The sequence below is a fragment of the Aquarana catesbeiana genome, linkage group LG02, assembly GCF_042186555.1.
Source record: "Aquarana catesbeiana isolate 2022-GZ linkage group LG02, ASM4218655v1, whole genome shotgun sequence".
Lineage (NCBI taxonomy): Eukaryota > Metazoa > Chordata > Amphibia > Anura > Ranidae > Aquarana > Aquarana catesbeiana.
The window spans coordinates 604669284-604686868 of record NC_133325.1 but is presented as its reverse complement, the minus strand read 5'-3'; the positions used below and the strand labels follow the sequence as shown (position 1 = coordinate 604686868).

General features: G+C 43.9%; 1 protein-coding gene across 1 annotated transcript in view; it reads right to left on the bottom strand.

The window, feature by feature from the left end:
• Positions 1–17585, bottom strand: part of RPGR (retinitis pigmentosa GTPase regulator) — a 196397-nt gene that overhangs the window by 162789 nt on the left and 16023 nt on the right. The window contains exons 2-3 of the mRNA XM_073616341.1: positions 16591–16716; positions 8525–8617 (exon numbers count right to left, since the gene is read on the bottom strand). Of these exons, the coding sequence (XP_073472442.1) occupies positions 8525–8617; positions 16591–16716 (219 nt within the window). The remainder of the gene's footprint in view (positions 1–8524; positions 8618–16590; positions 16717–17585) is intronic.

Sequence of the window (17585 nt, the reverse complement as noted above, 5' to 3'; positions counted from 1 at the left end):
CAAATTTGGAAGATGCACACCAATTTACGAATGTCAACATGTGCTAGCTGCCATCAAGGGGGATTAAGGGACGTGTTTTGTGGGAGCAACCCCTTCCTCACAGCTACTTTATTATTGAGGAAGGGGTTGCACCCCCAAAACGCGTCCATTGATCTCCCGTGATGGCAGATAGCACATGTTGGCACACTGTGTGCATCCTCCAAATTTGGCATTTCGAAACATTGCTAAAAAATTTAAAACATTGTACCACACAAAAAAAAAGTGATTTTGTGGGGTTTTAAATTCGCCCCAAAACATCAATGATGTTATTATTTTTTTGAATCACATCATTGATTTTTTTCTTGATGTTTTCCAATTCTAAATTACACCCCATTATCTCCCCGATCAGGATCTGGGCACTTTCTGATGTGAAAGGATCTTGATCCCTAACCTCACGATCACCTAAAAAGAGATAAACCAAACAAAAACAGGTATCAAAAATCTGCCAGCATCCATCTCTTACCTGAGCCTGTGGTCGCAGACACTCACCTGTTGTGGTGCCAATTTATACCACATCTTCTTCCTCCTCCTGCTCCGCTTGTGTTGGGGGTATTTCACCTTCTTCCAGAGGTGGGGGGTCTCTGGTCTCCTCGGATGAGGGGTGTCCTCCGAGTCTTTTCTCCCCTATGTAAAACAAAAATGGTATAATTAGCACACATATATTTGATGGCAGAACTATAAATAGGAAACATTGCTTGGAAGTGGGGTACAATTGTCAATTTTAGCAGAGTTCCAAGATGTCGCTTTTTTATTGTCCTTTGTCAACCTGCAATACTTTACCTGTTTTGTACAAGCTTCACAGATGGAGCCCCCCTATAGTATACACTGGAGCACCTGTGTGGGCCCCCTAATAAAAAGGGTGTTCTTGTGTCCCACACTAGTACTCCAGTGTCCAGATGTGAAAACAGCTGCTGAGTGTCCCCTCCTTACACAGAATCTAGTTTGCATTTCATTCTAGTAACAAACCCATCTACACAACCAAATATTTTGCATCCAAGTAGGCCCTAAAAAATGTAGGAAAATGCATATGGCCTAAACAATGGTGTTTTAGAGGCCGAAAAAAAAATGTTTGATACGAACGAATAATGGGCCCATGAACATTAAAATTCACATTTTAAACTGTACAATTAAGAAAAGCATATGGAGCAGCACGAACGTAATAAAAACAAAAAGAATAGGAACACAGCACAACTACTTACTTTTTTGCAGCACTCTCCGGATCTTTCGGTACTGCTCGGGCTCTCTTAATTTCAGGTCCGACCACCGCTTCCTGAGCTGATCTTTCGATCGTCGTACCCCGAAATTCCGGTGCAGACTTTTGACTTTCTGATATTGGGGTTGGGGTAAGGCCCATACTTTCCATCATAGTCGGCCTTCTTCAGGATGTCGACCATCTCCAACATCTCCCCAAAGGACATATTTGTGGCCTTAAATCTTCTCCTTCTGGATCGGGACGTTTCTGTCTCCGGGCCTTCCTCCTCCTCGTTGCTATAATTAGCACGCACCTGCTGTGACTCCGCCATGTGCTCTTCACCCACTGCGCTGAACGAAAAGGGGCGTGGAATAGACTAGAAAGAACGTCAGGGGCGGGCGGAGTTACACGCATGCGCAGTGTGTAGAAAGCGTAACACACGTGCATATTACGTACGATCTGTGAGCGGAGGAAGGAGCATTGGACGCGCCGATCGTAAGAACGAAGGTAAGAGACATACTTGTGCCTATACTGCTTCTAGATTGAGGCCTATATTGTAACAAGATTAGGAGAGTTTTGTCTGACATTAGGCTTTGTCTTGTGTTGTGTCTTGCAGTGAACATGGATATCTTATTACAAGATAATGACTTCATGTCAATATTCATTGACATGTTCAGGGAGCTGCCCTGTTTGTGGGAGATCAACCACCCACATTACAGGAACCAAACAAAGAGGAAGGCAGCGCTGGATCAATTGTTGGAAATTGTGAAGCAGGTGATCCCCACGGCAGACATCACATATTTGAAGATCCTAATTGGTGGCCTGAGGAGCACATATGTAAGGGAGCGCCAGAAAGTCCAGGATTCGCAGAGATCCGGAGCAGCAGATGACATCTATGTCCCCAGGATGTGGTACTATGACAGGCTGCATTTTCTGGCAGGCCAGACTGAACCCAGGTCATCCCTCTCCAGTCTTCCTTCCACACTTCCTTCCCCTCCAGCTGAGGCTTCTGATGCCCAACCTGGGCCTTCCAGGCAACAACATGTGGAGGAGCCCAGCTTGAGCCAGGTATAGCATTCCTCTAAATATTTCTGCTTGTCCAATCAATGATGTTAACTAGATGTTAGTTTGGAGTACTAATTTCTGATTGTGACTGATGATGCAAAAACTAAAACCATGTCCCTTTTTCATACACAGGGAAGTCTCAGCCAAGAGGTGGCCGGGCCGAACCGCCTGCCTGATCTGCAGGTCCCTCCCCTACACCTGGAAAGAGAAAGTGGCAGGAGGAGGAGTGCCCTAGAGGAGGCTGCCATAGGCCTCTTTTGGAGGGCTACAGAGGCCCTGGGAGCACCACAGACCATGGAGGATGACTTCGCTGCCATCATTGCCTCTAAAATGCAGAGGATGGAGGAGGGAAAACAACTCATGTGTGAGTCGCTCATATTGGAGGCTCTTAATAAAAGGTATGAGGGCCCAAATTACATCTGGGACACACCTTTGCGAACTCACACATGGTCCTCCTCCTCCTCCTCCTGCAGGTCCTCCTCCTCCTTCTGGTCGTCCCAGTCCTCCTCCTCCTCCAGGTCCTACTCCTCCTCCTGCCACATCTCCAACAGCACAGCCACAGCCGGAATGAAGCGTGGAAGGAAGACCAAAAAGTGAGGACCCTGGATCCAGTCTGGTCTGGCAAAAGATGCAGCCTCTTGTGGTACCACAGCCTGGGGACACAGATGTCATCTGCTGCTTTCCGGATCTCTGGGACTTCTGGACCAGACTGCCCTCCCTTACATATGGACTCCTCAGGCCACCAATTTTGATGTTCAAGAATTGATGTCTGCCCTGGGGGTCCCAGGCTTCGCTAATTTCTCCTGTTTATCCAGCGTTGCCTCCCTCTTTGTTTGGTTCTGAGCCCTTAATAAAGGATTTTTGGTTTCAATTATACTTGCCTATGTGTGTTTTACTTCAAAAAGGACAGTTTGTTTGTGAGGATTCAGGTACATTTCAAAAATACAATGTGAAATTAACAAGGGACACCAACACCAAGCAATCTCCTTGAGATTAAATAATAAAAGATATCAATGGTGTTGTGGTAACTTGACACACAAAACACACACAAAAATAGTCTGGAGTAAAAATAACATTAAACAAAGATCAGCCTTGGACAAAAATACAAACATAAAATCTAAACCAAAAATGGCTTTAAATCAAAAAAAAAAAAAAAAATTCTGTCAGATGTGACAAATAACAATATATTCAGGGAATCCCAAGAAAAAAAACAAAAAAATAAGTTTGTGAGAAGTGTGTGTGAATATGAGCAGCAAAACTACTTAATTCTTGTCACATTATAAAGAAGAAGAGAGTGCGCTGTATTAAACCATTTTTAACATTGCAGCGTGACGAAAGTGCTGTATCCATTGTGAACGCTAATTTTACCTGACCGAGCTGTTCCGTGTCGAAATTTCTTCTGAGCATGCGTGGCACTTTGTGCGTCGGAACAGGCCACACACGGTCGGAATTGACGCGATCGGATTTTGTTGTCGGAAAATTTTATCTCCTGCTCTCCAACTTTGTGTGTCGGAAAATCCGATGGAAAATGTCCGATGGAGCCCACACACGGTCGGAATTTCCGACAACACGCTCCGATCAGACATTTTCCATCGGAAAATCCGACCGTGTGTAGGGGCATTAGAGTGTGGGTGTCAGTGCCTTACGTCAGCCCCCACTGTAGAGAAAAAAAAGGCCCCCCGAGTGCTTGAATGCCAGCGGCACCCACTGAAGTGGCCGAGGGTGGCTCTGCTCAGGACCAAAGTAGACTAATGAAGGCAGAGCTTAAGAAGTAGTGTCCTGCCTCTGGTCACTGTAAAAGGCAGTGGGACTCTACTGTTTAAACTCCTCCTACAAAAGGTGACATTCACTGATTCATTGCTAGGAGAGAGGCAGAGCTCACATCCTGGGACACCACCCAGGACAAAGTCACTGCTAGACAGCCAACTTAAGCAAATCCATAAAATCCAGGAAGTTGGTAAGAAAATGTTAAAGGGAAGCCATGTTTTGCTGCACGGAGATGCACAGGCCATGTGGGTGCAGGTCCCCGAATGCGCATGCATCCACACAGCTGTCAAAGTGGGATCAACGGCTGTGTCCGTGCAGCCGCTGTGTCCCAATTGGCATGAATGGCACTGCCTGCACGGGGATGCAAATAACAACAGGCATCCTCGTGTGGGCAAACACAGCCCTCGCACGGGCATAAAGTACACCTATGTAAACAAAGCCAAAAAGTTAGAAACCATGCTTAGGTAAAACCCGGCTTCTGCACTGGAGAGGGCGATGTATAGTTTTGGAGAGACCATGGGAATACTGGCTATCCCAAATCCTGAGCAAAGACACTCCTGGACTGTACCTAAATTTTACCTGATGTATTTTATAAGTTTATTATGAGTACATACATGGTAGGGTCATCCATGCTGACCTGCTAAAATTTTTCTGCAGTCATCTTACATCGTCACTTTGCCCTGTGTAACCTTCAATGACAAACTGTTTGCTACTATCATCCACTATTAACTTTAATTCCTAACGTTAGCTATTTTTGTTTGAAATAGTTTGAAAAGAGTTAAAATTTCTGTAGGTATTTTTATCTGTGACCCCACAGGTGAGATTTTCCCTTATTCATGGCCCTATGACATTAATCCAAAAAATGGAATGTGCACTCATGGACAGTAAGGCATTGGCAATAAAACACAAAACAATAAATGCTATATGTGACAAACCTAGCCGGGACAGAGGCTGTTGGAGAGGACTGAATGCAAGCCTGTTGCCTTTTGATTATGGGCCCTGGATTTTCAATGGAACAATACTCTTTGTGAAGTGAATTAGAAATCCAGTCTGAACTGTACTAATCGGACTCCGTCGTGTATATATGTATATATTGTATGTTGTTTGATTCTGTTGGGGACTCCTTACCGTAGATTTGTGTCCCTGAAGAGAGAGGGGGGATTCCTTCAGCAGCCCCCTGCTGATAAGAATGATTCATACTGTTGGGACACATCCTGTGAGGAGATGCTGGTGTCATCAATTCCAACTACCTGTGTTTATGTTAATTAAAGGAGCTGATCACATTGTCCTCTATACAATGTAGGAGACGGGACGACTCCTATTGGAGCTGCAGCTATTGTGTTTATACTCCTGTGTGAAGCTCGGTGCCCACAAGTCTGTCATCTGGTCTGGGTAATTTTTTTAGTTAATTAGCTCATGTTAATTATGTTAATTAGGTTACAGTTGTATTGTTAGAGGAGGTTCCAATGGCATATAAAGTCTTGTAACTTTGATTCATAATAAAAACAGTTCTGATGTACTCCAAGACTGGTGTTGTCTAGTCCTTGGGGGTTCCTATAGTCAGATCCATTGGGCTCGTGTTCCAGAACTTAGGAAGCGGTATACTGATGGAAGCACTCAAGCAGAGTGTGGGACGTTCCGTGACATTGGTGGCAAGCAGCGGGAAAGCTTCCTGCAGTCTGGGACATCCAAACCTCCAACTGGATCCAAGATCAGCATAGCAGACTTCAGTCACCCCAGTGGAGATATGGACCTGGCATCAGAATTCCCGGGGCTGCTGCGGATCATCCTTTCAACATACACCAGGACTGTGTCTAAGGATGAATACCTGGAGCTCAGGCAGCAGATTCGGGTGGGGCTCTGGATCGGAGCCCTCCAGCTCGCTGGTATAAAACAGGGCAAGTGCTTTCCAACCCAAGAGCAACGGGCCAGTGACCAACGGGCATTGCGGATGGCATTCCTGGGAGAGCGGCCCCAGGAGCAATGGGTGACTGAGTTGGACAGGCTGGTCCAGCAGGAGATAGAGCTGGACAATCGTTATCGGGCTCTGCAATGGCATGCAGAGAAGGGATATTTAGGGGAGACGACAGAATGCTCTCCAGAGGGATATGACTTTGGCGGCCCTGGATTGCTGTGGGAGAACCTTACAGATCTTTTTATGTTTGGCGATGAAGGGGAACCTGACCTTGAGGACCTGAGAGAATATAGAGAGTCTATGCTCGGTCTTGCAGGGGTCTCAGAGCTCAAACCTGATCTGGACCATTTGCTAAGGAAGGAACAGCATCTGGAAAGGGCATACAGGAAACTGCTAGAACAAGTTCAGCAGCATGCCAGAGAATCGGCAGTGGAAAATCCGGAGATTGCCGTCCCCAAACCTGAAGTGCTGACAACAGGGCAGAGCTCTGCTAACCTCTGCCCAGAAATGATAGCATCTTCTGGGTTCCATGGACAGGAGATGGTGAACCTCTATCCCCAGACATCAGTTGCAGAGACATGGGATTTGATAGACTTTTCTGCTGAGGAAGAACAACCTGATGAGCCTCCAGCAGAAGAGCTGCTATCAGGGCCAAAGTTTAGTGTGCTCTTCCCAGCACCAACAGTGGCTTCGGCCTTCTTGAGAGAAGAGGTAGTCGGCCTTTCTCCCACAACACTGACAGGGACATGTGATTTTCTGCCAGCAGCATCTATGGAGTTAAAACAAACTTCTCCAGCAGAAGATCTGGTAACTGAACAGAGGGTCCAAGACCTCTGTCCCACACTTTTACCAATTCCAGAGACTGGGGATTTAATAGACGTTTCTGTAGAGGAGGAGCCACCTGGCAAACCCCCAGCAGAAGTGCTGGCAACTGGACAGAGGGTCCAAGACCTCTGCCCCACACCTGCAGCAATTGTGGAGGCCCAAGGTGAGGAGGTGGCAGTCTATCGCGATCTGCAGATCAGGATCCAAGGAGAAAACGCAGTCATCACCTCACAACTGCAGCTTGATCTGGTGTCGGTTGATGGGGCTTCAGTCCCCACCTGTATACCCCAGGGATGCTGGGCAGTCAGCCCAGATCCCCAACAGCAGGATGGAGTGAGCCCAGTCCCCCTGTCTTCTCTCCAGCGGCAGAAAGGACTCCAGGGAGAAGGGCCAGTCCGGGCCTCTCCCCAGCGGCGGATATGTTCTCTGAGAGAGGCAGAGGATGGCTGGGTGAGTAATACTCTGTTTGGAATAATTTATTTGGGGTACTGTGTGGGTACAGGCAGTAGAGGACTGGAACTATGGACTAACTTCGGAGTCAACCCGTCTGGGGTCTCCTCCTGTGTTAGTCTCCTGCCGAAAGGGGAGAAATGTGACAAACCTAGCCGGGACAGAGGCTGTTGGAGAGGACTGAATGCAAGCCTGTTGCCTTTTGATTATGGGCCCTGGATTTTCAATGGAACAATACTCTTTGTGAAGTGAATTAGAAATCCAGTCTGAACTGTACTAATCGGACTCCGTCGTGTATATATGTATAAATTGTATGTTGTTTGATTCTGTTGGGGACTCCTTACTGTAGATTTGTGTCCCTGAAGAGAGAGGGGGGATTCTTCCAGCAGCCCCCTGCTGATAAGAATGATTCATACTGTTGGGACACATCCTGTGAGGCGATGCTGGTGTCATCAATTCCAACTACCTGTGTTTATGTTAATTAAAGGAGCTGATCACATTGTCCTCTATACAATGTAGGAGACGGGACGACTCCTATTGGAGCTGCAGCTATTGTGTTTATACTCCTGTGTGAAGCTCGGTGCCCACAAGTCTGTCATCTGGTCTGGGTAAATTTTTTAGTTAATTAGCTCATGTTAATTATGTTAATTAGGTTACAGTTGTATTGTTAGAGGAGGTTCCAATGGCATATAAAGTCTTGTAACTTTGATTCATAATAAAAACAGTTCTGATGTACTCCAAGACTGGTGTTGTCTAGTCCTTGGGGGTTCCTATAGTCAGATCCATTGGGCTCGTGTTCCAGAACTTAGGAAGCGGTATACTGACGGAAGCACTCAAGCGGAATGTGGGACGTTCCGTGACACTATATAAACCCAACTTTACAGTACCAAAGTGCATTTGCCAGGCACAGTAACAGACAAAGAGACTTTAGTAAATCTAAAAGTTTGCATTATAAGATTTTTTAAGTTATCCATTAAAAGCTAACATTATAACAAAACATTTGCTTTTTTAGCTAAGCATTTATTCCTGGCCAACAAGGTATAATATGAATAATAGAATCATTTCTAACTGTTCTGCTTGGCAGAAAAAGTATTGCTGAAGTTACATTAACGCTGGAAGAACTGAACAGAGAAAATAGTGGGGATCCCAAAAATGACAAAATTAGGGGGGAAAAAAAAAAAAAGGAGGTTGGATATATTTTGTGAGAAACAAAATAATGAAAAAAATAACACCTGTACTTTCTAATACATATGGCAAACATTGGAACAAACCTTTGACATATCTTGGTGTGCTGATGACATTTTCAGAGCCGATACCCAGTTGTCCATACATGTTGCTGCCAAACACATACAGCTTGCCATTTTCTGATGAAAAATAAGGTTAGGTTAAATTATGTACAAAAACTTATTAATGTACAAAAGGAAAGCTGAAAATTATTTAGAAACTGTAAAGTTAACTGCCATTATTTTTGGAACTGCATATTAAACATCAGGGTGGATTTTATTTAAATCACTAGTAAAAAGGCTCAATTTAACCCTTTCACTGCCAGGGCCATACGGACCTAATAAGTGCCCACAGGTGGCCAAGTCTGTACACCGTACAGACCTCCTTTCTCCCTCTCCTATAAGCTTATGGTCACTTCAATGACAATAAGCTTATATCAGAATTGTTCAGCAGCCGATCTGTCCGCCGTAATGTCGCAGTCCTGATAAAATGTAAAAAAAAAATAATCGCCGCCATTACTAGTAAAGTAAATAAATAAATAAGCCATAAATCTATCCCCGATTTTGTAGACGCTATAACTTTTGCGCACACCAATCAATATATATGCTTATTGCGATTTTTTTTTACCAAAAATATGTAGAAGAATACATATCGGCCTAAACTGAGGAAGAAATTTGTTTTTTTTTTAAATATATTTTTTGGGGATATTTATTATAGCAAAAAATATTGCTTTTTTTTTCAAAATAGTCCGTCTTTTTGTTTATAGCGCAAAAAATAAAAACCGCAGGAGGTAATCAAATACCACCAAAAGAAAGCTCTATTAGTGGGAAAAAAAAAAGTTTGGGTATAGCGTCGCACGTCACAGCTGTCAGTGAAAGCGACGTAGTGCCATATCGCAAAAAATGGCCTGGTCATTAAGGGAGCAAATCCTTCCAGTCCTTAAGTGGTTAAAAAAACTCCTAATAAATTCCAACTAAAGTTAAAACTGTATTCAGTTAACAAAAAACAAATATTTGTAAATTTTAAAATTGTGCCTTTTTGTGAAATGGTGAAAACTGAAGGTACAAAAAAAAAACAAAAAAAAAAAACAATATACTTAAAAAATCTGTAAGTGTGTATTTTTCACCTACAGCTTTCATGATAAACACTGTCTGGCCTCTCCCACTTCTACTGCAATATTTCACTACTGCCTCGGCTCCCCCTCTGTCATTGCGGTCTAGTAAAACCACTTCCATGATGTGCAGAATGCCTGTGCAATATTTCTGTCACTTGACAAAAACACACAGTAATTTTTCTTTAATGAAAAAAAAAAACTGCCCCTCTCCCTTTTACACTGGAGGTCAAGTGAAACCGCTAACATAATGTGTAGTTAGTCTATACACTATATCTGGCTGCTGTCTCTGAAATAATACAATCTTTTTTTTTATTTATTTATTTTTTTTTTTTTAAGAAGACTAATCTCTTCTTCTTAAAGCAGAGTTCCAGGCTCCTTCAGAAAAAATTGAAAGTCAGCAGCAACTGACGCGACCTGGTTGCCAGATAGAGCAGAGGAAAGGGAGGGGGAGAAACAACCTAAACGAGGCAGGATGTCCTCCCGATGCAGCTTTTTTGGAATAGTAGAGAGCAACCACCCTATTCCATCAGACCGTGGAGCTGTTATCTCCCGGCCCACTTCCCACAGCTCAGCTGTGTGGGCCTTTTTTTAGCACATATATTGTGCTTCACATATATGCAATGAGGGAACCAGCGCAATTCCAGTGCGGGTTCCGGCATCGCATAACACCTGCCGTCGTTTCACACTGCCCTATGCGAACTGCTGCGGGTGTCAATACAAAATTAATGACACCTCCAGATCGGTTCACAGATCGCAGTGTGAACTGCCATATGGTACAGAAATCGGATCGCATGGGTGTGAACACCCATGCGATCCGATACCAGTGCAGACCAAAAAAAGGGTCCTGCAGCATTTTGGTGTGAATGCGATGCAAATTCAGCCATACAATCTGTATGGCTGAACTCGGATTACACAGACATCGCAAGTGATCTGCACAGCAATGCAGTGTGAATCACATGCGATGTCTTATATTGCACCAGTGTGAACCCAGCTTCAGCAGCCTCCACTGACAGGAATGATGGTATAAGCAAGGGGGGGCCCTGGTCCATGCAACATGTCTGCCAGCAGCACATCATTAGCTCTAGAGTACAGCTGGTACATTTCTCTGCCCCAGGTGCTGAAGCAAAACACAATACACTACCTGCCACCCACACACCCAGCGTCTTTATTCCAGCTTGTCCAAATTGCTAGCTTTACAACTTCTGCCTTTCCATCTGGTGGATTCTGCCCCTTCCATGAATTTGCAGAATGTGCTGTACCACAATGGCAGGTTCTCAGTCGTTATTTCTTTGCACGTAGGGCCATTCCAGCTCTGTACCATCACGTGGAAGGCAATGTTTTGGCATCTTTGGGCAAGGCAGTCAGCCGCAAGGTCCACATCACTGCTGACACGTGGTCCGGAAAGCATGGTCAGGAACGATATATTTTGTTCACAGCACACTACGTAACACTGCTTGCAACTAGGAAGGATGCAGGACAGGGCTCAGTGCTGGAGCTTGTTTTGCCGCCATGTCGCCATACAGTTGGTGCTGATAAAGCGAGATCTGTCAGCTCCACCCCCTCCTCCATGTCCCCCTCTGCTGGACTGTCCAATGAACCACCAGTACCCCCTAAGCGTTTAAGGGGCCATTCAACAAGTCAGGCTAAAAGATGTCATGCAGTGCTTCAGCTGGTCTGTCTAGGGGACAGGAGCCACACCGGAGCAGAGATTTTTTCAGCTCTGCAGGGGCAGGCCCAGAGGTGGTGTGCGATAATGGCACTAACCTTTTGTCCACCCTTTGATAAGGAAAGTTGACAAATGTGCCATGCCTGGCACATGTCCTCAATTTGGTGGTGCAGCGTTTCTTAAGCCACCTGATATCTCACATGCCCACCAGGTGAAAATCAACTCTGGCAATGCTGCAGCAGCTGCACATGCAGCAGCGGGCCATAAAAAAGCACCTGTGCAAGTATGGCACAAGGACAGGCTCAGGGCAGCTTGGCTTTCTTTCCCCACACCAATGGCTGCTGATAAAGGATGCATGCACTGTACTGTCACCATTTGGGGAGGCAACAAGGATGGTGAGCTGTGACAATGTGACACAATCCCTCATGTGTTCCTCCTAAAGCATACTCTGCGTGACATTATGTACAGTGCACTCAAGGCAGAGCAGCATGAGGAAGAGGAGGACTTCCTTTCCTCTCAAGGCCCGCTTTATGCAGACACCATTCTTGCTACACCACAGAACACAGAGGATAGGGAGGAGGAGGGTGAGGATTCTGACAGTTTTGGAGGCATAAAAGCAGAGGAAGAAGCAGTCCTCAGAAACCTTGGAAGTAGTACGTGGCTGGGAGGAGGCAGTTCCAGATACTGTAATCCTTATGGACCTTAAGGACTCTGCTTCTCATGCCTCTGCAAACTTGCGGTGCATGGGCTCCCTCATTCTTCAAAGCCTGCAAAAGGACCCAAGATTTTGTTGCATCAAGAAGGATCATTATTGGTTGTCAACCCTCCTTGACCACCCTTTACAAGGGGAAAGACTCGGAAATTATCTAACCCTCGCAGAGGGAGCACAGGATGAAATATCTTGAGGACACCTTAAAGAGGTGTTTATGTAATGCCTTTGCAGACTCTGGTAGGTTACTGTCTCATGGAAAAGCTAGTTTAAGGGTTCTGATGGTCAAAGGAGGAGTCGTGGAGAAGGGGGCCACCTCAGTAATGCATTTAAAAAACATTTTTAGTCCTCGGCGCCCAGGGCAGTCAGCTTTCACATCCCATCGGCAGCGTCTGCATCATGTGGTGGAAGATCATCTAGGGGCAAAAACAGACATGGAGAGCTTTCCAGTAAACGATCCACTGAGTTTCTAGGTCATGAGAATAGACCATTGGCCAGAACTTGCCCAGTATGCAATTGAGCTGCTGGGCTGCCCTGCATCCAGTGTGCTTTCCGAACAGGTATTCAGTGCTGCTGTAGGTTTTGTGACAGACGGAAGAGCGCCTCTGTCCACAAATTTTGTCGATCGGCTGGCATTTGTCAAAATGAATCAGTCCTGGATTAGCAGCAGCTATCAAGCCCCTGAAACCAATATCGCTGATTGTTATTGGGATCTCAAATCTCTGCAAGACTGTCTAGGCTGCCTAGCTTTGTGGGTGTTGATTCTATCTTGAAGTAATTTTTTGGCAGAGGTTTCATGGGCACAATAAATACCCAAGGACCAATTTTAACACCCAAGGTGCATCAAATTTAAATTTTTTACAGTAAGGCCAATTTTTGCTTTTATCAAGAGTACCTCTAGAAGGTTACAGGGTGAAGGCACCACCAACACCCAAAGACCAAGTTTTCCACACCTGTTACATCTATCCATAGTCTGCGAAAGAGACGCCAGACTTTAATTTAAGAAAAAAAAAAAATTGTCAATCTTGGCCTTAGTGTACTATAATTTGGCTTCTTCATATAGGGCTTGCTCACTGTTATGCAAAATCTTGTTCCGAGCGCACTAAATTGTGGCCCCATCACACAGACTGGCTCCCTAAGCCGCTGTTTACAAACTAAGAAGGCTTGCAGGGAATATCAATTTAAATGTCATTTTTTTTTCTTCATGCTCCATTCACACCTGATCAGGCGCAGAATCTCAGCAATTCCGCTTGTTTTAAATCGCGGCAAAAAGCAAGAAGAATTTGTGATACCATTACTTTTTAATAGCACCCCAATTGCGCCGCGATTTTCCCGCGATTGTTGCACAGTATATCACACTGCAATCGCAGCGTGAAGCTTGTCACTCAAAAAAGGAACATGAGCTCCTTTTGAGTGACAGCGTGGCGCGTTGCGATTTGGCGTGATTAGGGTGCCATTAGAAGAAATGGCATCGCAAACGCGCCGCGCATTTAGCAGCAATTTAAAATCGCAGGCAGAATCACTGCGATTCCTCACGCAATTTTAAGTCGCAGCTAAACACGGGATGCAAATGTGATGCCATTACTTCTGTAAATGGGGCATCATAAAATGTCAGTTTTGCTGCAGCAGGTTCTTTACACGGTACAGAGACGGCACTATATTTAAATACTTAACCGCTTGCCGACCGCCTCACGCAGATATACTGCGGCAGAAGGGCTCGGACAGGCAAAATCACGTACCTGTACGTTGCCCTTTAAGAGGCGGCCAGTGGGCGAGCGCGCCCGTGGTAAGCTCCCCGAGTCAGGTCGCAGTCCCACGGACTCGATCTCTGCGGGGATACCCGCGATCGCCTCACGGGGAGGAAGAACGGGGAGATGCTGATGTAAACAGCATCTCCCCGTTCTGCCTAGTGACAGTGTCATTCAATCTCTGCTCCCTGTCATCGGAGCAGAGATCAGTGAGGTCACACACACAGCCCATCCCCCTGACAGTTATAAAAAAAACCCTAGTACTGATTTATCCCCTCCCCGCCCCCTAGTGGTTAACCCCTTCACTGCCAGTGTCGTTTACACAGGAATCAGTGCATTTTTATAGCACTGATTGCTGTATAAATGACAATGGTCCCAAAAATGTCCGATGTGTCCGCCATAACGTCGCAGTCACGATAACAATCGATGATCGCCGACATTTAAAAAAAAAAAAAAAAAAAAAAAACTATTAATAAAAATGCCATAAAACTATCCCCTATTTTGTAAACGCTATAACTTTTGCGCAAACCGATCAATAATCGCTTAGTGCGATTTTTTTTTACCAAAAATATGTAGAAGAATACGTATCTGCCTAAACTGAGGAAAAATAGTTTTTTTATATATTTTTGGGGGATATTTATTATAGCAAAAAGTAAAAAATAATGTGTTTTTTCCAAAATTGTCGCTCTATTTTTGCTTATAGCGCACGTCGCACAACCTCGCAATTGTCAGTTAAAGCGACGCAGTGCCGAAACGCAAAAAGTGCTCTAGTTAGGAAGGGGCTTAAGTGGTTAAGGACCGGGCCTATTTTTTAGACTTGGTGTTTACAAGTTAAAATCATATTTTTGTTCTAGCAAATTACTTAGAACCCCCAAATGTATATATATATTTTAATTTATTTTATTCAGACACCCTAGAGAATAAAATGGCGTCTTACAAGCGCAATTTTTTGGGAGAAAATACACTTTTTGAATTAAAAAATAAGACAACAGTAAAGTTATTTAATTTTTTTTATATACAGTGGGGATGGAAAGTATTCAGACCCCCTTAAAATTTTCACTTTGTTATATTGCAGCCATTTGCTAAAATCATTTAAGTTATTTTTTTTCCTCATTAATGTACACCCAGCACCCCATATTGACAGAAAAACACAGAATTGTTGACATTTTTGCAGATTTATTAAAAAAGAAAAACTGAAATATCACATGGTCCTAAGTATTCAGACCCTTTGCTGTGAGACCCTATGCTGTGATATATTTAACTCAGGTGTTGTCCATTTCTTCTGATCATCCTTGAGATGGTTCTACACCTTCATTTGAGTCCAGCTGTGTTTGATTATACTGATTGGACTTGATTAGGAAAGCCACACACCTGTCTATATAAGACCTTACAGCTCACAGCGTATGTCAGAGCAAATGAGAATCATGAGGTCAAAGGAACTGTCTGAAGAGCTCAGAGACAGAATTGTGGCAAGGCACAGATCTGGCCAAGGTAAAAAAAAAAATTCTGCTGCCTAAATGGAAGACGTTTGGGATGACCAGAACCCTTCCTAGAGCTGGCCGTCTGGCCAAACTGAGCTATCGGGGGAGAAGAGCCTTGGTGAGAGAGGTAAAGAAGAACCCAAAGATCACTATGGCTGAGCTCCAGAGATGCAGTCGGGAGATGGGAGAAAGTTGTAGAGAGTCAACCATCACTGCAGCCCTCCACGTGTCGGGGCTTTATGGCAGAGTGGCCCGACAGAAGCCTCTCCCCAGTGCAAGACACATAAAAGCCCGCATGGAATTTGCTAAAAAACACCTGAAGGACTCAAAGATGGTGAGAAATAAGATTCTTTGGTCTGATGAGACCAAGATAGAACATCCTGGCCTTAATTCTAAGCAGTATGTGTGGAGAAAATCAGGCACTGCTCATCACCTGTTCAATACAGTCCCAACAGTGAAGCATGGTGGTGGCAGCATCATGCTGTGGGGGTGTTTTTCAGCTGCAGGGACAAGACGACTGGTTGCAAATTAAGGGAAAGATGAATGCGGCCAAGTACAGGGATATCCTGGACAAAAACCTTCTCCAGAGTGCTCAGGACCTCAGACTGGGCTGAAGGTTTACCTTCCAACAAGACAATGATCCTAAGCACACAGCTAAAATAATGAAGGAATGGCTTCACAACAACTCTGTGACTGTGTTGAATGGCCCAGCCAGAGCCCTGACTTAAACCCAATTGAGCATCTCTGGAGAGACCTAAAAATGGCTGTCCACCAGCGTTTACCATCCAACCTGACAGAACTGGAGAGGATCTGCAAGGAGGAATGGCAGAGGATCCCCAAATCCAGGTGTGAAAAACTTGTTGCATCTTTCCCAAAAAGACTCATGGCTGTATTAGATCAAAAGGGTGCTTCTACTAAATACTGAGCAAAGGGTCTGAATACATGTGATATTTCAGTTTTTCTTTTTTAATAAAACTGCAAAAATGTCAACAATTCTGTGTTTTTCTGTCAATATGGGGTGATGTGTGTACATTAATGAAGGAAAAAAAATGAACTTAAAATGATTTTAGAAAATGGCTGCAATATAACAAAGAGTGAAAAATTTAAGGGGGTCTGAATACTTTCCGTCCCCACTGTATATATTGTGAAAGATAATGTTACGCTGAGTAAATTGTTACCCAATATGTCATGCTTCAAAATTGCGTCCGCTCGTGGAACGGTGACAAACTTTGACCCTTAAAAATCTCCATAGGCGACTATTCAAAATTTCTACTTGTTACCAGGTTTTTTTTTTTTGCATTGGTACATGTCCCCCATGACAGTGCCCAGCTTCCCATGCCCTTTGTTTGAAAATCCCTTGCTTATAGGTCTGGAAAAAATCCTTTTAAGGCTTACCTGTAACCAAAACGGAGTGTTCATCTCCACATGATATGTTTGCAGGCTTGTTGTTTTTCAACCAAAATTTGCTGGGACAGTTCTCTGCAAATTTACTTTTTCCAAATGTAAATATCGCACCAGAATCTATCAAACATAAAGAGAGGGTTAAAAAAATATGTTTGATTTTATTTACACAAATATACTTATAAGGATCAGTCTACCAAAAATAGTATATTCGTTTTTGAAAGACGCTTTATATTTAAAGCGGTGTTAAACCCAAAACCAAAAATGTCATATATTGCAGAATACCAAACATTAGACTTTTTTTCTTTACATGGTTATTGCTTATACAGTGAAGCCCACTGCATAAAATATTTTTAGCTCTCATTAATGGGTTAACCATTCATTCATGAACAGCTTTATTTTGGTTGTGATCTGTGATTCGCTACAGCTAGTCACATGGTACAGGAAGCCAGGTAAGCAATAAGCAAGCTGTTCATGAATAGAAAACCATTCATGATGAGAGGTGGAGATCTACCTGCGCAACACAAAAGAGATCAAAGATCACTGGGGTTCTGCGCCCTTTTGTCTTGTTTTTAAGAAATTACCCAGCAAGGCCTAACTAAATAGTAAGGAAAACTTGGAAAAATATAAGACAAATGTCACTGTAAAAATATAAACTTACACTTAAATACCAGGCACTTAGACACCTTCCTGCCCAGGCCAATTTTCACCTTTCAGTGCTGTCGCAATTTGAATGACAATTGCGCGGTCTACACTGGCTACACTGTACCCAAACAAATTTTTTATCATTTTGCTCCCACAAATAGAGCTTTTTCTTTTGGTGGTATTTGATCACCTCTGGGATTTTTATTTTTTGCGCAACAATTAAAAAAAGACCGAAAATGTTGAAAAAGAAAACAAGTTTTTTTGTTTCTGTTAACATTTTTTGTAAATAAGTAAGTTTTCTCCTTCGATGATGGGCACTGATATGGCTGCACTGACGAACAATG